The following is a 22785-nucleotide window of genomic DNA, read 5'->3' as shown; positions in this document are numbered from 1 at the left end:
CTTTCACACCAAGGTTCAACTCGAGTGACAGGACTGCACCCAAAAAAGGTCAAACAGGCTAGTAAGTTGTACCCTGCAGGCACGGTGACCAGCTGACTGGTGTACGCAGGAGCACGTGACCGCTTCTTCAACCATGTTCGATTGGGAATAAAGGAGGAACGCTGCATCGCAGCCTTTTCGGACCAAAACCAGTCGACTCAGCGTCCAAAAGACTACAACATATGGGCCAATCGCGGTCATCCGTGCTTTTATAAGAACGAAACGGCGCTTTTAGTGACATGTTGCATACAAATCCCCATCTAGTAGGGCGCAGTCACCCAGTTTCAGTGGAAGTACGCGAGTTCGATTGGGATTCAAGTAGGAAGGGAGCGTCTCAGCTTTCTCGGACCAAGACCATTCGACTCAGCACCCCGAAGACTACAACTGGTGAAATTTTAATTTTTGCCTTAACTTCCCCTTTAAACTGAGCCGCGATCAGCAAAAACAGACCTATGAGGCTATAGGTCAAATTTTTCAAAAGGTTTTTTTTTGCTGGAAATTATTCGCTTTTTTTTTAATTTGACCTATAGGTCTGTTTTTGCTGATCACGGCTCAAATATTGTCTCCATGTCGATAGTTCTGCGGCACACTGCATGCATTGGTCACACAACCCATTCTCGTACTACTCACTTGCTGAGGAAATCCAACGCTGGTCCCTCCGTGCGATCGGCAACGTTGCGTAGGAACTCGTTTACACGGCTATCCGTAGGGCTGGCACTCTGCAAGTGTGCGAGTGTGATGAAGAGAGCAGAGGAGATTAGCAACAGCGTGAATGACATACACACACACACACATGAACACATACACACACACATGCACACATACACACACACACACACACCTCAGACCTCAGACATGCCCATCGCGGAAGCGATGATAGCGAACAGCTATGTTAGACATAGCAACTTGTGCTGGGATTACACCATTCAACAGCTTGCAAGGCTGATGAATTGACAGCCACTATTTTTAGCCTGGTATCCACCACATACACACATACACACGTACACACGTGCAAACAAACTCATGCTCATACTCCTGCCGATCGCTGAAGCGATGCTAGCAAACAAGATATGTTAGACATAGCAACTTGTGCTGGGATTACACTATTCAACAGCTTGCAAGGCTGATGAATTGACTGCCACTAAAGAAGGAGATTGAGACATGATTAATTGGCTTCAGTGGAGCGGCCTCCGCTTATTGAAGATCACTGGTGTAGCTTACAAATTGTCCCGAGAAAGAGCGCTGTAGTTTCTTCTGCATGAAGCCACCGCGGAACACGGTACTCCACAGCCTCTGCAACAGGATGTCACTCTCCTCCTTATCTTTATCCTGAGGTGACGTGGATGGCAGTGCTGATGAAGCGGGAGCCGACGAGGAGCCAGACTCGGACGCCGCTGACGAATCTGCAGTCAGTGTCACACATGCACACACGCACGCACGCACGCACGCACGCACGCACGCACACACACACACACACACACACATATGCACATTTGCGCGTACACCCACACACACCATGTACACACACACGTGTACATACGCACACGGACACATGGACACACACACACACACACACACACACACACACATATGCACATTTGCGCGTACACCCACACACACCATGTACACACACCATGTACACACACACGTGTACATACACACACGGACACATGGACAACCCACGGGAAACCACACATCAGTACATCTAAAACACCGAGGAGGAATGCTGGAATTGCCCCCCCCCCCCTATATACAAGGAGACACATAAACAGCAAGACCTACAAGATGGCAAAGTAGTCCACGGCAAATCCAAGGCGTGCAGTCCGCATACAGCAGCAGTCCGCATACAGCAGCAGCAGCAGTCCGCATACAGCAGCAGTAGCAGTCCGCATACAGCAGCAGCAGCAGTCCGCATACAGCAGCAGTCCGCATACAGCAGCAGCAGCAGTCCGCATACAGCAGCAGCAGCAGCAGTCCGCATCCAGCAGCAGTAGCAGTCCGCATACAGCAGCAGTAGCAGTCCGCATACAGCAGCAGCAGCAGTCCGCATACAACAGCAGTAGCAGTCCGCATACAGCAGCAGTAGCAGTCCGCATACAGCAGCAGTAGCAGTCCGCATACAGCAGCAGTAGCAGTCCGCATACAGCAGCAGCAGCAGTCCGCATACAGCAGCAGCAGTCCGCATACAGCAGCAGTAGCAGTCCGCATACAGCAGCAGCAGCAGTCCGCATACAGCAGCAGCAGCAGTCCGCATACAGCAGCAGTAGCAGTCCGCATACAGCAGCAGTAGCAGTCCGGATACAGCAGCAGCAGCAGGCCGCATACAGCAGCAGCAGCAGTCCGCATACAGCAGCAGCAGCAGTCCGCATACAGCAGCAGTAGCAGTCCGCATACAGCAGCAGCAGCAGCAGCAGTCCGCATACAGCAGCAGCAGCAGTCCGCATACAGCAGCAGTAGCAGTCCGCATACAGCAGCAGTAGCAGTCCGGATACAGCAGCAGCAGCAGTCCGCATACAGCAGCAGCAGCAGTCCGCATACAGCAGCAGTAGCAGTCCGCATACAGCAGCAGCAGCAGTCCGCATACAGCAGCAGCAGCAGTCCGCATACAGCAGCAGCAGCAGTCCGCATACAGCAGCAGCAGCAGTCCGCATACAGCAGCAGCAGCAGTCCGCATACAGCAGCAGCAGCAGTCCGCATACAGCAGCAGTAGCAGTCCGCATACAGCAGCAGTAGCAGTCCGCATACAGCAGCAGTAGCAGTCCGCATACAGCAGCAGCAGTCCGCATACAGCAGCAGCAGCAGTCCGCATACAGCAGCAGCAGCAGTCCGCATACAGCAGCAGTAGCAGTCTGCATACAGCAGCAGCAGCAGTCCGCATACAGCAGCAGTCCGCATACAGCAGCAATAGCAGTCCGCATACAGCAGCAGTAGCAGTCCGCATACAGCAGCAGCAGCAGTCTGCATACAGCAGCAGCAGCAGTCCGCATACAGCAGCAGCAGCAGTCCGCATACAGCAGCAGTAGCAGTCCGCATACAGCAGCAGCAGCAGTCCGCATACAGCAGCAGTAGCAGTCCGCATACAGCAGCAGTAGCAGTCCGCATACAGCAGCAGTAGCAGTATCACAGCTTACCTGGCGAGGATGATGAAGCAGCAGCAGCGCCATCACCATCAGCTGAGTCTTCACCAGAGGCAGTGTCAGTGGCATCCTGCGATTTCTTCTTCTTGGCTGAAACCAGTGGTGAAGCTACAGGCACAGCATACACATCATAGGAAATATTGCTATACACTGGAACACTACAGTATAAAGAACCCCGCATACAAAATACTTTTTAAGTATAAAGTAATTAAATATTTAAGTAGATAAGCTATCGAGCAGTACTCAAGCTCACTTCCTTGCTGTGGAATGTCTCAGACTCCCAGTAGTCCTTGTCAGTCTGGTACTACCTTGCGCACGTCTGACTGTTCATAACCTAGCTTAGTTGGTGGACTCTAACGCATAACTTGTGCCCCGCCGTTTTCCTTGTTTCAATTGAAGTATAAAGTAATGTCTAGAACAAATTGGAAGCGTCTCCAATTCGTCAATGCAGTACATGCATCTACGCAATCCACGCCAGTCCAAATGAACACTGAGAACATTTCCGAACCGAACGTTTTCGTTCCCTTCTCTTCATGGCCTCTTACAAGGAAAAAACAAACAAAAATGACTAAGACATTTCCACAACCCGCGAGGCCTCTACGACTCGCGCCGTACCATTATCTTGCTTGAGGCATCCACCGGTCAACCGCCCAAGCACTTCAGCCAGTGCAAGATGTACATCGTAGATCCAAGGCATAGCTACCTCTGGTCGACCCATAGCCGTTACCTGGGTGTGTGGAGGTACACACGTGAGCAAGATACACACAAGCACACACACACACACACACACACACACACACACACACACACACACACACACACACACACACACACACACGCACACACACGCACGCACGCACGCATGCATGCACACACGCACACGCACGCACACGCACACACGCACACACATGCACGCATGCACGCACACGCACGCGCGCACACACACACACACACACACACACACACACGTGCACACACGCACGCATGCACACACACACACACACACATGTGCACACACACACACACACACACACACGTGCACACACACGTGCACACACACACACACACACACACACACACACACACATATGGAAAACAAAGTGAAACCAGATGCATACTCCAGCCCTGGAAAATCCAAACACTTTAGGGCTAGCTGTTTTCATAGGGACAGTGCCAGTGCTGCCAACCAACTGGGTCTGTTTTCATAGGGACAGTGCCAGTGTTGCCAACCAACTGGGTCTGTTTTCATAGCAACAGTGCCAGTGCTGCCAACCAACTGGGTCTGTTTTCATAGGGACAGTGCCAGTGTTGCCAACCAACTGGGTCTGTTTTCATAGGGACAGTGCCAGTGCTGCCAACCAACTGGGTCTGTTTTCATAGCAACAGTGTCAGTGCTGCCAACCAACTGGGTCTGTTTTCATAGGGACAGTGTCAGTGCTGCCAACCAACTGGGTCTGTTTTCATAGCAACAGTGCCAGTGCTGCCAACCAACTGGGTCTGTTTTCATAGCAACAGTGCCAGTGTTGCCAACCAACTGGGTCTGTTTTCATAGGGACAGTGCCAGTGCTGCCAACCAACTGGGTCTGTTTTCATAGGGACAGTGCCAGTGTTGCCAACCAACTGGGTCTGTTTTCATAGGGACAGTGCCAGTGTTGCCAACCAAGTGTAGCAAGAAGGACCCATGAGTGTGTGTGATCCCCGGTAGCCTAATCGGTAGGGCACTGTCCCGGAAAGACAGGGGTGCTGGGTTCGAATCCCGCTCGTGGATCCTTCTTTTGCAACATTGGCGCCTGGCAATGGCTCGAACCCACGACCCATCGTACCCCCCGCGAGCTAGGTACGGCGTGAGGACACAGCCTGTTGGGGCGGGGGAGCAGTGTAGCAGGAAGGACCCATGAGTGTGTGTGATCCCCGGTAGCCTAATCGGTAGGGCACTGTCCCGGAAAGACAGGGGTGCTGGGTTCGAATCCCGCTCGTGGATCCTTCTTTTGCAACATTGGCGCCTGGCAATGGCTCGAACCCACGACCCATCGTACCCCCCGCGAGTAGGTACGGCGTGAGGACACAGCCTGTTGGGGCGGGGGAGCAGTGTAGCAAGAAGGACCCATGAGTGTGTGTGATCCCCGGTAGCCTAATCGGTAGGGCACTGTCCCGGAAAGACAGGGGTGCTGGGTTCGAATCCCGCTCGTGGATCCTTCTTTTGCAACACAACTGGGTCTGTTTTCATAGGGACAGTGTCAGTGCTGCCAACCAACTGGGTCTGTTTTCATAGGGACAGTGCCAGTGCTGCCAACCAACTGGGTCTGTTTTGCGGACTGCGACAACTGGGTCTGTTTTGCGGACTGCGACAACTGGGTCTGTTTTGCGGACTGCGACTTCTCATTTTCCGCTTTTTTTTTTTTTGTTGCAGCGTTTTTCCGTACTGCCAATGTAATGCCTTGTGCATTGCTTGTATCAGGGAGTATTGTACTACTCCCTGGCTTGTATTGTGCTTTCTTGACACCTGCATGCTTGTCGGTGGCTGGATTAGCTAGTGCAAAACATGTGTGACTTGTACCAGGACATGTTTTTTCGTACTACATGTAGTCGAAGCATGGCATGCACTCGCTTTGGCACAGGGATATTCATAGCTCAGTTGGCGCTTGCCATGCTTCTACATATCTGTAGCTGATCGATCCTCTTCAATTTTCCGTACCATTTTGCTCAAATTCCGTACTGCGGACAAAGGAGTGATTTTCCAAATACGGAAACATACGGGAGGTCGGCAGCACTGCGGTGCCGCCCAATGAAATCCGATCGCGTGAGACAAGCTCGCGTTGGGTGCATATGCACCCCTAGACCTGCAGACACTGCAAACACTGGCATGTGAACTGGGCACAGGGCGCAAACTGCGACCCCCGGCGATCGGAATTCACCGAGCAGCGCTGCGTGTTCTGCTCATCCAAATCACACATACCACCGTATTTCCCCGAATATATGTCGCACCTTTTTACACTAGAATTCACGGGTAAGACAGTGGGAGCGACTTACAATCGAGCATGACTTACTACTGAAGTGAATATATCAAATCAATACGTCTCAAACGTAAAAAATGGAGGTGCGACTTTTAATAGGGGAAAATACGGTACAAGCACGTTGTGCTGCCCAACTGGCAACAACATGTCCACCCCTGCTTTACTTTGAAAAGCCATGTCTTCATTTCAATGTTCATAAGTTTGAGGGAGTTGAAACGGGAACAATAATTATTTCACTCTTACTACCAAGTCCAGGAGGACATTTTTTGTATGATTTTTTTTAAAGCCAAGTCCTTTTGTTGTAGAAGTCCACTAAGAGTGTCTCTCCGTAAAGCCTTGTCTAGTATAACTCTTTCCAACTCTAATCAATGGTGTATTGCTGAGATACAGCGAGCACAACCAGACTAATAGAAGAGATAGCACTTTAGCCCTGACATCGGCTTCTACAGGAATAAGCCCGGCTTTAATACGCGACACTACGGTATTTGACACCCTCAGCTTGCACGGCCCTTGACGCACTGGCAGTGGTACGAATGCGGCTGGACGTACACATGCAACAATACAGTGATGTAATCGGAACTGGTCCAGGGTACAGGGCACCAGTTTTGCACTTTGGGTTGGATTTCAGTGAGCACAACTGTGACAGGGCAGCAGTGCCAACTTTTTCCGCTTCTGTCTCTTATGAGCTCTGCCACATGTGATGACAAGCCATGCACTTGCTTTGCTTTCGCTTTTTCTCTTTTTTGTTCACGTACACGTATACTACCATAGCATAGAACGAGGTCTATCTTGTTGTCTAGGATACGACCAATCAGTGACGTCCCAGTCAACGGCCTCATCAGACAATAAACGTGGACAATCCAACATCGCATGCAGGCAAGATCGCAAGAGACAGAAGCCACACCGCACACAGACACACAACGGACATGCCAGGCAAGACGGTCAAACAAAAGGTTACCTTGAACTTGTAGCCCCACTCCACCGACGAGCCGTCCGAGTGGAAACGGAAGTTCAACGGACCACCGCCGGGAAACGAGACATTCTGCAGGCACAACACACACCGCACAACACACACCGCACAACACACACCGCACAACACACACCGCACAACACACACCGCACAACACACACCGCACAACACAAGCACAGCACAAGACAAGCACAGCACAAGCACAACACAAGACCGGGGATAACACAATCAACCAAAGCAAACAAACATGCTGCCACCAACTGAGCTACAGTCAGACCTCACTTTTCCGGTCCTCTTTTATCCGGATCCCTCGTCATCCGAAAGAAAATCGTTGGCTACCGATTTACAGCATGTCATGCATTCATACAGTATGTGTGTTCGATTATCCGGTTCCCTCACCTATCCGGATATTTTTGTGGAAAACGGATGCGTGCGGGTAAGCGAGGTCTGACTGTATTCCCCATCGTAGATGTACTGGAGCTAACAAAAGGACAGTAGGTCCCGGTGGATAAGCCCAAGAGAGGTTTCCAAAACCATCACAAAACGGTGAACTCACGAGTGGCCACTTGACATTGCCCACTGAGTTGTCGAAACGGCGTGACAAGCCGTGAGCATCGGTGAACTCCAAGTAGTCATATCTACAAAGAACACGCACACACGCACGTACACACGTGCACACGCACACAAAATAAAATTAATACGGCATAAACAATCCGAATCCGAATGAGAAGCCAGGCGGAATCAAGCCTTTACCAAGAGCAATCAAGCCAGGATGAAAATCTACCGTATTTCCTCGATTAATGGACCATGCTCGAATAATAGACCATGCTCAAATAGTAGACCCTCCTAGAGGCCTCACGGAAAAATAGTAGACCATGCCCGAATAAGAGACCCGGTCTCTTATTTGAGTTCATCGCTTTGCACATGCGCACTAAGAAAGCATGTGGTGGATCAAAAAAGGACGCGATTTTAGGTTGCGCAACTACAATTTTTGTAGTGGCTAGTGCTTTCTTTCATTATTTAAGCACGGTCCACTATATTTTCATCGGCACATCGCTGGAAATGGTGGATTTTTAACACGTCATAATATCATCACCATCACATCATCATCACAAGCCCATAGCCCTAAGGCCGTCGGGGCGTCACAGATCAAGTATGAACAAGCGAGCGCCATAAAAATCGATCGCGTGCAGCAGCTAGCAAGGACTGCACGTCAAGTGCAGTCCATGAAATAATATTATCAAGCCATGACATTCTGGGCCTGCCTCGGCCACGACCTCCAGCAACACAACCCTGAAGAACAGTCAATGACAAACAGCCGGAACGAACAATATGACCAAAAAATTGCAATTTCCTTCTACGAACAGAAACAATAAGTGATTTTTGGATTTTTAACACGTCATAATATAGAACTTCTATATTGTGACGTGTTAAAAATCCACCATTTCCAGTGATGTGCCGATGAAAATATAGTGGACCGTGCTCAAATAATGGACCATGCCCAAATAAGAGACCGGGGGTCCAACCCTCTTCAAAAAACAAAAGACCAGGTCTATTAATCGAGGAAATACGGTAATCTACTTTCGAAGGAAAACTAATTGAAAACCAGATCCATATGCAACATCAGAGGAGAACATTCCCACACACACATGTGTGCGTGCGTGCACGTGCGCGTGTGTGCATGTGCACAACGCATTAACGTATGTGTGTGCGTGTGTACATAATCATCGTCAATACAATATCACGGAATTCCAGCAGCCACTACGGTACATGTGGCTATATATGTACTAACCTTGCTTCTGTCTCACAGCGCGAATCAAAGTCAATCACATACTGACTTGAACCGGGACAATCAAACGTCTAAACACGTACAGACACACGTACGGACACACATATGCACACACGTACACGCAAAGAACACACACACACATACACACACACACACACTCAAACAGGTCTCCCTCTTGCTGACCATTGACATGCCAATCACCAAGCTGACGTCATCATGTAGATGTACGCGAGTAGTGATGTCACCCACTTCCGGCAACCAGTCACAACTTCTTCGCATGCCACAATATACGGTATTCAAAGTCTGATTCGACGCAAGATGCCCATAGAAGAAAGGAAATCTGAAGATTGCACTGAAGCGTGAGCGTCCCATCATGCAAGAGTTTTGCATAAAACTGTGACTTGTAATACATGACGATACAGTGGAACTAACAAAGTACGTACTCTGGTAAGACATACCGTATTTTTCCGGTTGTAAGTCGACCTTTTACGACGTAAAATAGAAGGAGAAAGGGTGGGGGTCGACTTACAACCGGGATTCGACTTATAACCGGGAACTATCAGAATCTTACAAAAAATGACCTGAACTGCATGCACGAGTGCACCATGTGTACACATTTTTCCAGTTTATTGGTCTTTTGAAGGATTGGGATGGTATAACCTCCAACAAGGAATGTTTACATGATTTGTTGATGTGTTAATAGCAGGGAGGGGTTAGTAGTGCTTCTTTGGGTGAAAACTTTAAAACGCAGAATTGAGACCTCCGGATACGGGGGTCGACCTATAACCGGGGTCGACTTACAACCGGTAAAATACGGTACCGTAAAACATGTTATTTTCGGTGAAACTTTAATTTCGGTGATTTCGGTAGAGAAAACAGGCACCTAAATCTAGATTACACCTAAAAGGCACCAGAGTATGCACTGTACATGTATGTGAACGGAACGCTGTTCACCTAATTCTACATTACACCTGAAACCTGGCAGGTCTCCGGCACCGAAATTTTAATGCACCTAAAATTACATGTTTTAGAGTACTCTTGCTTTAACCCTTTACCATCCGACCAAAATTCCCCAGCAGTCCCAAATGTAATATTTCTCACCTTATTCTGAGACTATCTTCGGTTCTAATCATCCAATTTTCACAATCTTGGGCATTCTGGAAAGCTCTCCACGAGCTGCGTACATTGAGCTCAAACAGGACACTACCGAGATCACATATCCAGCATCAGGGAGCTTCAAATACTCCCCCTCGCTGAATATACGAGGACATTCTCTCCTCGCCAGCCATTTCTCGCTCCTTCATCGTAAACATTCCAATTGTTTTGCTTGAGTTTCTTTTCATGCTGCCCACGGGCTCAAAGCATGCCAAAGTGACTCAGCATGTCAGGAGAGGGGAAATTCCCCGCTCAAGGTCAGTCACTCGGAAAGAAATTCGACTTTTGCCGTGGCTGAAATGTCGAGCGTAATATCTTTGGAATGCGACATCGCAGCTCTTCACCGATTGCTGCAATGGAAAGCTGGGCTCTTCGGCTTCTTCCTAGATACTTAGGTTTTTAAATTCCGACAAGAATCGATCGAGTTACGAATGTTTTAGTGTATGCATGTCCATCGATCTCTAGAGATCGATTCAAGTACGCACGGATGGTAAAGGGTTAAGTAAGGAAATTATCCCCGAGTACAGGGGTAGAGATCCATACAGACTGGTATGTTTGGATAAGAAGTACCTTGGATAAGAAGTGCACTTTCCTACTGCACATACATGGGTGAATCTTAGCAGAGTTCCCAATGCAATAGTTCTTCAACTGAGAAGACTGAAAACGGGTAGCTGCAGACTTGATGTGCGTGCGTGCGTGCATGTGCGTGTGTGTGTGTGTGTGTATGTGTGTGTGTGTGTGTGTGCGCGAGCGTGCGTACGTGCGTGCGTGCGTGTGCGTGTGTGTGTGCGTGTGTGCGTGCGTGCGTGTGTGTGTGTGGGCGCGTGTGTGTGTATGTGTGTGTGTCCCAGACTTAGCAGCACTGCCGGCTTCCTACCTTGTAGACATCCATGTTGTTGTCGTAGCGATGCGGGGACTCCACTTCCCATGTGCGAATCATTACCTCCTCGGCTTTAGCTTGAAGGAGCGAACTACTCAGCTGTGACCACAAGAACACACACACGCACGCACGCACGCACGCACACAGAAATGCACCAAGATTGATAGAGTAGCGGGATCGAATAAACGTATGTGGGATGAGGAGAGAAGGAAACAAACAAAGTGGACAAACCAAGAGCTGGTCAAGCTGACAGACATGACACAGTCCAGGGCAATGGTAATATTTCATCAATTCTGAATGAAGTTAACGGCAGTCTCACAGCCTCCTGCTTCAAAGACTTTGACACAGTGAGAAACAGGAAAGAAGGCACATCATTTGTAAAGGCAACAGAATTTCACACACATATGCATGCACATATGCATGCACGTATGCACACACACACACACACACACACACACACACACACACACACACACACACACACACACACACACACACACACACACACACACACACCGCCGCCGCCACCACCACCAACCACCACACACACACACCTCAGACCTCAGACCTCAGACCTCAGACTTCAGACCTGCCCATCGCGGAAGCGATGATAGCGAACAGCTATGTTAGACATAGCGACTTGTGCTGGGATTACACCATTCGAGCAGCTTGCAAGGCTGACGAATTGACCGCCACTAACTTGAGCCTGGTTTACACCACACAGATGATTGAAGTGGCTTTTTCTGGCCAGTGAATCCCTACTCCCAACACACACACACACGCACGCACGCACGCACGCACGCACGCACACACACACACACACACACATACCGGTAGAAACATCTTGGGAAGAACGTTAGAGACGCGCTGCACAGCTTTGTACACCATCACCAAGTCTGTTAGAAGAGGGCTACGGAGGCCAGGAACTGAGCTGAAGAAGCGGAGCAAGAGCAGCTAAATACAAACACACACACACACACAAGAACACAACACGGGTAGCAATGAGAGAAAGTGAAAACAACAACAGGACGTGTCTTCTTATCAGTGCTGCTCTAGTGACGTACAACTACTCTACAAAACGTACGACACACACACACATGCGCACGCGCACACACACGTACGCATGCCCCCCCCCCCCCCCCCCACACACACACATACATACACATACACACGCACACAACTGGTCAACTGCAACTATGTTCCCGCAGCAGGGCACCATGTCCTTGGATGTGTGCAGCCAGCACAGTGCCCATAGAGCTGTGCATCCACTGTACTGTGTACTGTACACTATAGTTTTACTACGGTGCAGTGCAGTGCAGTGCATGCACATGGAGCTGTGCATGCACTGCACTGTGTACTTATTGGCCTGTGCTTTCGCCTATGGGTGTTTACACGGAGGTGGGCTAGAAAACGGGACAAGAGTGTACACCCGGCACCAGGGTGCGTACATGGGCAGCGGGCGTTATACTGGGTGGGCGCTAATAGGAGCTTTGAGGTAGCACATTGCTTTGGTCGGCACACGCCTTGAGGTGGGTGACGTACCAGTTGGCGGAAAGACATTCCGACGATGGAGAATTCCAGCATCTGCACTGCTTCCTTCTGCACACGACACCCAGCAGACAGCACAGCAGACAGCACAGCAGACAGCACAGAAGACACGACAAACACAGCCCACCAACACCACCATAAGGATTAGAAACGAGAATGCAAAAGGTAAGCAAGCAAGGAGACTTCACAACAACGCACTGCCAATCACGAAACCGTCACGCTCAGCAACGCCAACAGCACACTACTACAACCCACCGTCTTGGAGAGACGCAGGGCAGCTTCGATGCACTCTACACTTCTCTTGGTCAACAATTGTGTGTCTGCATGTACAAACGACACCAGAAGAACGACAGACAGGTACTGTATATCATGTAAATTCCGGTGGGTCAACATTTCGGTGAAAACACGCACTGGACCATTCGGTGTAATCATAAATTCGGCGTAGAAAGCAAGAAGAAAAAGAAAAAATCAATGTCAGGTGGGACTTGAACCCGCAACTTTGAGATCGCGATCTGAGCAAAGAGTGGTAAATTTATGATCCCGTCGCGAGTCTCGCGCGTGAGATCTCATGATCATCATCTAGAGTCGTAAATGTACTACTCCCGCTTCGAAGTTTCCTCGTGGCGTGCCGTGGCAGAGGCGTCGGAAGGTATTTTAGTGCGGTACGGTTAGCCATCAGAAATACAATTTACTCGTGGGGGAGTGGTGGCTGAGCCGAAAATTTTGGAATTTTAGATCCCAGATCAGCGTATTTTGTTGATTCACAGGGTATCTGGGGCAAAAAAGTGGTACGGTCAATACCGTAGTGACCGTACCGTGTGCAACGCCCCTGCGTGGTCAAAGTAATTTTTCACTTCACTGAATCTGTCAGCGGTAAATTGTAGCGAGTGTTTTTTTCCTCTTCCTTCCACCATGTCGCTGGTTTCCTGGCTGTCTAAGGGGGCGTTCGTTTTTGATCTACAGGTTTGGGTAGAAACTACTTCTTTCGGTAGAGGTGTTCGTTTTTTGAAAAAAATTCTACTCAAAAGGGTAGATTCTACTTTCTTCTACCGGCTCTACCGGGAAAAAGTTGGTAGAATCCGGTAGAAGTTGGTAGAGCTACGGGATTTCCAGCAAGATCAAGGATTTGTACACAACTCCATAAAAAAAAAGAAACATTTCACGTACACATCGTGTAAACTACTAGATCTGGTAGAACAGCGTTCGTACACTTGCCTCTACCATCTACCTCTATCGGTAGAGTGACTCTACTCTACTCTACCAGGTAACTAAAAACGAACGCAGCCTAAGAAGAATACTAAGCTGGTAGAGAAGTTTGAGAAACCCAAATTGCCTGCACTTCCTGATCCCAATGATACTGCCACATCAACTGATGGGAGTTCCTGTGAGGCAGCAAACGGGCAAATCGAGAAAGTTGTTGGAACTGCTGCAACTGCCACCAGCAAACGTGGTCCATACACGCGGTACTCACCTGAGGAGCGTTTGGACATGGCAAGGTATGCTGCCTTGCATGGATTGGCTGCAGCCTCCAGGCATTTCTCTAAGAAGTACGGCAAAAATGTGACTTGCACAACTATCCAAAGTATACTGGCACAGTACAAGAGCAAACTTGGAAAAGTCTCAGATCCCGCTCGTCTTGAGTCGCTTCCTCATGCGCCAAGAGGCAGACCTACCGTGCTACCCAACGATATCGATGATCTTTTTTGTCGTCATTTGCGGGCAACTAGACCAGCCGGAGGTGTTGTAAGCCGTTGCATCACAATTGCTACAGCCAATGGTATTGTTCGTGCGCAGCGCCCGTCACTCCTGATAGAACATGGCGGCTGTTTAAACTTCACGGTTGGCTGGGCCAACTCCATCCACACGAGGATCAACTTCACGAAACGAAAAGCGACAAAGGCGGCCAAGAAATTGCCAGAGAATTTCCCAGGCCTGCAGGAGGATGTCTTGCAGCGGGTGAAGGACACGGTTCTTGAACAGCAGATTCCAGTTGACTTGATAGTACACTTTGACGAGACGGGACTGCCAATGGTGCTGTAGCAACTGCGAAAGGTCGATCTGTGGCTCTTGTGTTCTCTGCTGATAACAAGTGTGCCATTCCTGATAGGCATGCGCATGGTCGTCGTGGTGGTCTTCTGGCACTGTGTCAGGATGCTGAGAGCGCCCTGAAATTCCTGTGCAATGCTATCTTTGGTGGTTTGTCGCCACAATGTGGTGCACTGCTTCCATTACATTCTTGTCAGTGAAGTCAGCCTGAGCTTCGTGTGTCCCAGGGCTGTATCGATCATGCCAACACTGACTAGGCAATCTCAGTTGTAGTACCATGTGTTATCAGATGGTGTTTCTGTTCTGTCCCTCTTCTCTGCGGCTAGCCTTGCTTTTGGCTCAGCTGGTGCGGTGCTTGCTTGTTGTCATTTTCTTTCTAGTATTTGTGTGCAATGCCGAGCAGCCAGTTCGTGCTCTACTTACCGGCAAGAGTACATAACCCCCAAGAGTGTGCATTGTGCAACTTGACTATGGGTGCTGTCCCGAAAGAATTTCAAGATGACGTCATTTTTACGATGCAATGCGCACTGTACACGGATTATCAGACGAATCCGTAACCTGTGGTGGACCAAAGCCCATCTGATGCTGTACAAATTATTGCAAAGAAAAACGTGTGATGCTTGACACCCGTACACATGTTGTAAATCACTGGTGCAAGGAGCATTGCGTCATAAAATGACGTCGACTTGAAATTCTGTCGGGACAGCAGGGTATGTGGGAGTTGCACACTCTTGGGGGTAATGTACTCTTGTTACCTGGTTATAGTGTTTCAGTACAGTACTCAGCCGGTTGCTACTTACTCTATTCTGTGTCAGATTTCGTTCTTGACCTGGGTCCAGTTTGCTGCTGCGTCACATGATGTGAACGTTCCCGTTGCAGTTTATGTTTTACATCTATGGTGGTGCCAGTATGTATATAATGCACTTATCCTACATGTCGATAACTTGTGTTTTTGATCATCGTGCATGTGTCATGCGTGCATAAATAAGTCCATACATCCATTGTGTTGTCATTTGCCCGTAAAAGAGACCTGAAATAAGTCTGTTGCTGCCTGCGGGTGACAGTGACTGTAAAAATGTGAATCACCAAACTTAAAATGACACCGAGATTTTGCCGCGAATCACCAAACTTAAAATGACACCGAGATTTTGCCGCAAATCACCAAACTTAAAATGACACCGAAATTTTGCCGAAAAAAGAATAAAATTTTAGGTGTAACTTTAAATCAGGTAGATTTCGCCTTTCACCGAAATCAGCGAATTTAAAGTTACACCGAACATTACATGATTTACAGTAGTCAAGAAAACTAAACGCAACCAAATACGTTAGCACATGGAGAAACGAAGCCAGCTGTGAACCTGATCAGGCCTTTCGTGCCATTACTTCTCAAATTGGTTGGGTACATGGTGATAATGTGACAGAGCAGAAATTGACATTGTTGTGCTTCGTCACATCACCAGGTACTGGTTTGAGAAGTAATGGCACGAAAGGCCTCATCAGGTTTCACAACTGACTTTGTCTCTTTGTGTGTGATGATATGTTTCCCTCCGGCAGTCGCATCTCCGACTAAGTCTGTAAACACCACAGCTGTGGCAGTGAGAATCAACTTCTCAAAACTCGGTGAATTTTACGATCATCTCCTCCTGTCACAGAGGACCAGGACAGTAACTGTATCGGCTTGAATTGCCGCACAGGAAACGACTTGCATCATTCCATCACAAATCACTGGAACAATACCGGAATGCACATTGACAGCAAGCCACGTCAGCATACAGTGTAGTAGGTGTATGTGTCCAGTCTCTCTGGCACATTTCTTCACGTGGTCGTGTTGTGCAGAGAGAGAGGGGGGGGGGGGGGGGTAGTGTTGACACACATAATCAAGATACCTGGTTTGAATAGAAGCCCTGACATCGGCTTCTACAGGAATAAGGCCGGCTTTAACACGCGACATTACGGTACATACTGGCTTACATTCCATTAGCAACTGCTCAACGGAGAGCAGGGCGTTCTTGTTCTTCTCCTTCTCCTCCTTGTCGGCGGCGTCTTTCTTGTCGGCAGACGAGTCCGCCGCCGCGCCAGAGTCGGCCTTCTTGGCCGCAGCCTTTGCCTCGACGTACGCCGGCACTCGAAGGTGCTTGGCCACCCAGGTGACCATGGTGCGCTGCAGAGCGCACAGCAGACTGACCAGCTCGTGAGTCATGCGCTGCGGTGAGCCTGGCTGGGCGTTGGATATCGAGGTCGTGAGACGAGCGCGCTTCGAGGTCAAGGACGCATCCGACGCGTCCGACAGCTGTGTCATCGTCTGGTGATGGCGGTGCCCCACGGCGTCGTACACGCATACACACGCGCACACACGCACACACACACACATGCGCGCACGCACACGCACACACACACACGCACGCACACACACACGCACGCACACACACACACACACACACACACACACACAGAGCAGGTGTCAGGTCGTACAAAAAAAGGCAAATATCAACTTTTCTCCTAAAACAGAATCACAGCAGAAAAGCCCGCGTACCACCACAGCAGAGCACAGATCTCTGGCCTTGGACCCCTAGCCAGATGTATTTAAAGCAGGATGTGGAGAAAGTTTCTTCAGAATTCCTTAACTCCATTGCAGCGTATTTCTTGCACTTGAAAACACCGCCATTCCGGCAACAGGCTCTCAGCTGCACCAAATAAATAACTTTGCCTTTCAAGATAAGGAGAATGTTACTGATAAGGAATGCACCATGCATGTAGACCATTCGGGGCCAAATATGCACATCAATTCACTCTGACATGCACATTGGTAGCATGTACAGTCGACTCCTGATATAACGAACACCATTGTTCAGGAGAATTAGTTCTTTACAGCCAAAGTTTGTTATAACAGAAATGCACTCATACTGCACAAGCAGCAAGCCACGACTGGCAAGTGGTCCATGACAGTATGAATGCACTCAGTTTACATACTGCCCTACAAGATTTGGTTCGCTATAGTATAAACGAAACCTGTTCGCTATAAAGGGTCAATTTTGTATGGGTTCAAACTTCAAACAGGGACATGGACAAATGTTCGCTATTATCACGAAATTCGCTATATGCGAGTTTGTTATAAGTGGAGTCGACTGTACTCGAGTGAGCGCTACTAATGTGCAGTGCTCTTCAATGATTGAAACCCGATCGAGTGAGTTGCTGTAGCACTGGGCGCTGTGCAGCAGGCGCCAGACCTGTAATGGTGTTCCTCGTGTACAAGTACAATAAGGAGTGTCTGCTTCTACTACACGAATGGTAACACACTGACATCAAGGACGGATATTACAGAGAGCCCGAGGGACTCGCAACATCCACACATCAAGTACGGATATTACAGAGAGCCCCGAGGGACTCGCAACATCCACACATCAAGTACGGATATTACAGAGAGCCCGAGGGACTCGCAACATCCACACATCAAGTACGGATATTACAGAGAGCCCTGAGGGACTCACAACATCCACACACCAAGCACAGATGTTACAGAGGCCATGCGGGGCTTGCAACATCCTAACATCAAGTAAAGATACGACAGAGAGCCCTGAGAGACCTCTAACGTCCCCGCAACAACCACAGACATTAAATTGTTACCTTTTGAAACGCTACTGCCAGAAGCTTGGAGAGGACTTCCAGGACTGGCCCCTTCTCAAACTTCTCCTGCAAGAAGAAAGAGTGAATGTGTGAAAGAGAGCATGTGAGTTGTAAATGTGCAGGGGGGGGGGGGGGAGCAGGTAGGGAGGCGTACAGAACGGACGGACGGACGCACGGACGCACGCACGCACAGACAGACAGACACACAGACAGACACACAGACACACACACAGACAGACACACACACACACACACACAGACACACACACACAGACACACACACAGACACACACACACACACACACACACACACACACACACACACACACACAGAAAACAAACCGGGAAAATCCAACCATTCATAAATGCGTGGGAGTTGATATGGGGAAAGTCTGCAGATAAATTATTTTGCCATGATTGGGGTTCGAACCAGTACTAAATTCACCGAGCATATCACATGCCCCATAACATACACCCGGCCCAAATGTTTCCAGGCTGCAACAACATCCAAATCAAACACCCATGCTAGTATGCACTGACCAGATCATCAGGCAGCCCCAGGAGACTGCGACTATCAGACTTGCTGTAGTAACGACATAGCGACTCAAACGACAATACCCGCGACATCTTGCATGGACCATCGCCCTGGAAACGAGAAATAAAAGACGAGTACATTGTCGGTGGTTGTCATGGCGATAATAACAATCATTATTGGCAGAGAAGCAACAGTTGAGCACCATTCACTCAATATCTACAGACGGACGGACGGACGGACGGACGGACGGACGGACGGACGGACGGACGGACGGACGGACGGACGGACGGACGGACGGACGGACGGACGGACGGACGGACGGACGGACGGACGGACGGACGGAAAGAACGACAGACAGACAGACAGACAGACAGACAGACAGACAGACAGACAGACAGACAGACAGACAGACAGACAGACAGACAGACAGACAGACAGACAGACAGAAAGACAGACACGTAAACTCACGGCAAGCTCATCGATTCTCTCCAAGACATGTTTACAGCGAGCCTTCGCATCCGGGAAGAACGCCTCCGCACCTAAAGACAAACAATGACAAAATGGTTGCCAGCAGACAGCAGACACGAAAGAGAGTACGAAAACATGCAGCACTCACACGTATACACAACAGGACAGCCAAGACAGTACATGAAATGACATTGTTGATCTACTTAGCTCAAACTTACCATCCACGATAACACGCTCCGCTATTACCATGATATCCGGCGCGGTCGTCTCGTCATCCACCAGGTCAGCCAGGTGGTCGTGCAGCGTGCGAAAGCCTTCGGCAACCTTCGCCGGGGTCGGCTTGGCAGCTTCGGCCGTAACGGTCGACATCAGCGTCATAATGGCGGCCACTGGCGAAGGCTCTGCAGCGGTGGCGGAGGAGTCGACGGTGGCCGAGGAAGAGTCCTTGCCGTCGCTGGTCTTGTCCTTCTGCGCCTTGGCAGCTGCTTCCCTGGCCATCTCCTTGGAGTGGCGGATGAGAGCGGGCAGCAGGCGGTGCAGAACGTGCAGTGCTAGCTTGCGACACATAGTGTTCAGCGGTGACTCCTTATCATCACTGCCACTGCTGCTGCTGCAGAAAACACACATACACACACATACACAGATACGGATACGGACGGACGGACAGATGGATGGACGGACGGACGCCAACACACACACACACACGCATACAGACACACACACACACCAACACACACACACACACACACACACGCACACGCACACGCACACACACGCACAAAATGCTGTAATCACAAAGACCAGCACGGCTTCACGCGCCTACTCGGTGGGGGTGGGGGTGGTAGGGAACGAAAGACATCACTGCTGCGGGTGGCTTAGGAATCTACCCAATAACTGTACGGATATTTCCAGTCAATGGCCTGGTGGCTGGCCTTGCGACAGGGACATGGTAAGTGGTTGTAGTTGTGTACGTACCTGTGACAAAGAAGCTCGTACAGTTTCCACCATGAGAGGACGGTGACATTGTCCATGTCAAACAGAGGCTTCTGTACATACACAAAACAACATAATGATATCACTTGTACCAAGAAGACAAGGGGGACGGACACACATGCATGCACATGCAATAACACACACACACACGCACGCACGCACGCACGCACGCGCGCGCGCGCGCGCACGCACGCACGCACGCACGCACACACACACACACACGCACACGCACACGCACACGCACGCACACACACACCCCCCCCCCCCCACACACACACACACAGGTAGTCAGACCATGAGTATACAGACAAGATCAGCATCAGGTGTACTACGGGATTCAGGGCAGACACTGAGCAGCTCACATACCTTCCGTTTAGCCTGAGTGAGCATCTACAATGAAACAAACACACACACACACACACACACACACACACACAGCAGCAGCAGCAGCAGCAGCGGTGGCGGCGGCGGCGGCAGCAGCAAAGAAGGATAACAAGAGTCACGTGAGGTTCAGAAGCAGACAGGACCGCAGTGGACTACTATATCTGACTCAGCCTGTCGTACATCTATGTGTTGTGTTGTGTGGAACCTCTACATGTACCGTAAAGTACCGCCAGAGCGCCCCACCATCTCATCCTTTCGTGGTCGTATTGTGGAGGTGGTCTGCTGTCTGTACGTCATACGACATGAACCTTGTACACATACTGCACGTTTTGCAGTCAATCCGTACCTTCAAGAGGACACAAGCTCCACACAAAAACCTGACAAGTGTGACCTTAGTACACTAAGATTCTCACATCGTACACACTTCGTTGCACTCTGCCATACGATTTTCCTTTCTCTGGCTGTAAAATCAAGGTGGGGCGCTCTCGCGAGACGGGGCGCTCTGGCGGTACTTTACGGTATTATGAACACAGTATCACACTGCGTTACACACACTTGCAGCAGCTGCCCTGAACAGACACTGCACATACCGGTAGATAAAGACCCCAAGCCTAAAGACGTTAGACCCCATGAAGGGAGTTCAATTCCGGCCCGGGTTAGGTGAAAACTGGCACCCTTAACCCCATACCCGAAGACCCCATGCCCGAAGACCCCATGCGTAAAGACCCTATGCGCAAATTCCCCACACCTAAAGACCCCATGCCCGAAGACACGGCACCCCTAAGACAACATGCGTGAAGACCCTGTACCCCGCCCCTGCAGTGCCCCCGACCCGGTCTAACCTGTAACTGCGTGAGCTCGGCCATGAAGACGAGCAGTCGTAACAGGACATGTGACGCTGGCATAGGCGCACCTCCAGTCGGTAACGGTGATAGCTCCTCCTGACAGCAACAACCGGAAGAGAAGCAAAAAGCACGAAAAGTGGAGGGGGCAAGAGAGATTGTAAGTGACACAAAACAACAAAGACTACAAGTAACGGTTACTATGAGATTCCAGTATACGCCTACTGTAAAAGCAGAAATTTTCGGTGGTGTAATATTTTCGGTATTCGCCAAAATCGGCGGTTCGGTAGAGGGAAATTTTCGGTAAAACCCGTTCTCCAGGTAAGTGTACTAGTACTACATGTATACAGTATCGGTTGTACCGAAAATTTCGGTGCGTTTTATTTTCGGTAAAACTTGTCGGCACCGAAGTTACCGAAAATAAAACACCACCGAAAATTTCTGCTTTTACAGTATAACTGGCAATACTGGCCGAGGCGCTTAGTAGTTTGCAAGCCAGAACATTTCACCCGATAAGAAAAAAATAGGGCTGAAACGGTTATAACGAATAACCGGTTATGTAACCGTTAGGGCCAGGCAAACGGATAACCGTTTGATCGACAGTTAGGAACCGATTTCTTGAACAGTTTGCGGGGGGGGGGGAGGAGGAACCTTCAGAACTGCTGGTAACGCTAGAAAAAGCATGCACGCAGTCATACCATGACACAAGTACAACGATACTTCGTGGATTTAAACGTCGTTTTCTTGTGACTTTCCTGACTAGTGTTGTTCTTGTGTCGCGGTATGACTGACGGCACTCTTTGTTCTAGCGTTACTAGGATTCCTGTCTCCACGCCACCTTTTTAACTATTCTTCATAAATTTATAGTAGAGAAAAAGGACCAAGGAACTACAAGTTACGCTATAACATGTCCCCTAACACCACCAGTTACTAAACAATCAGCTCATGCGATAACATGTAGTTAAGATGTAGTTCCTCGGTCCTTTTCTTTTATATGAATTTATCCTAAGCTCTCCATCCGAGCCCATTATTCTTCATAACTCCGTCATTTCTTGTGTATTCAACAATCCAAGGGTCTACGTTGTAGCGGAAACTCCAAGCTCTCCAATGCAACAATCGCTGAAGATCTGCAAAGGAACGAAGTTGCCGTACACCGCTTGCGTTCTCCCGTATCCGCGCATATCCTTCTACTCCATTCTTGTTATCCCAGGTTCGCTTGGGCTTTCGACAACAGCTCCTCGTCATCTTCTTGGCCAGTCAGGTGTTGTATATTTCTCCTGGTTGTTTGCACTAGCTTTTTTCTGTGGCCCTGCCCTCTGAGTTGTGTTCAAACTTCCCATTGCAAAATGAATACTTCTACA

The 22785-nt window shown here is 49.4% G+C and overlaps 1 protein-coding gene across 3 annotated transcripts in view; it reads right to left on the bottom strand.

Annotated features, from left to right (window-relative positions):
- Nucleotides 1-22785, bottom strand: part of LOC135825307 (zinc finger ZZ-type and EF-hand domain-containing protein 1-like) — a 116369-nt gene that overhangs the window by 55454 nt on the left and 38130 nt on the right. For 2 of the 3 annotated variants that reach the window (XM_065338045.1, XM_065338047.1), the window contains exons 24-42: nt 21425-21523; nt 20565-20588; nt 20181-20251; nt 19424-19815; nt 19206-19276; nt 18743-18847; nt 18203-18268; nt 16550-16880; nt 12788-12852; nt 12527-12583; nt 11816-11938; nt 10982-11083; nt 8953-9020; nt 7717-7798; nt 7149-7232; nt 3792-3903; nt 3171-3284; nt 1261-1442; nt 670-758 (exon numbers count right to left, since the gene is read on the bottom strand). In XM_065338045.1, the coding sequence (XP_065194117.1) occupies nt 670-758; nt 1261-1442; nt 3171-3284; nt 3792-3903; nt 7149-7232; nt 7717-7798; nt 8953-9020; nt 10982-11083; nt 11816-11938; nt 12527-12583; nt 12788-12852; nt 16550-16880; nt 18203-18268; nt 18743-18847; nt 19206-19276; nt 19424-19815; nt 20181-20251; nt 20565-20588; nt 21425-21523 (2237 nt within the window). The remainder of the gene's footprint in view (nt 1-669; nt 759-1260; nt 1443-3170; nt 3285-3791; nt 3904-7148; nt 7233-7716; nt 7799-8952; nt 9021-10981; nt 11084-11815; nt 11939-12526; nt 12584-12787; nt 12853-16549; nt 16881-18202; nt 18269-18742; nt 18848-19205; nt 19277-19423; nt 19816-20180; nt 20252-20564; nt 20589-21424; nt 21524-22785) is intronic. The other variant, XM_065338046.1, reaches the window with a different exon arrangement.

The sequence above is a fragment of the Sycon ciliatum genome, chromosome 9 (assembly GCF_964019385.1).
Source record: "Sycon ciliatum chromosome 9, ocSycCili1.1, whole genome shotgun sequence".
In the NCBI taxonomy this organism is placed as follows: domain Eukaryota; kingdom Metazoa; phylum Porifera; class Calcarea; order Leucosolenida; family Sycettidae; genus Sycon; species Sycon ciliatum.
This window is presented reverse-complemented; position numbering and strand designations above follow the sequence as displayed.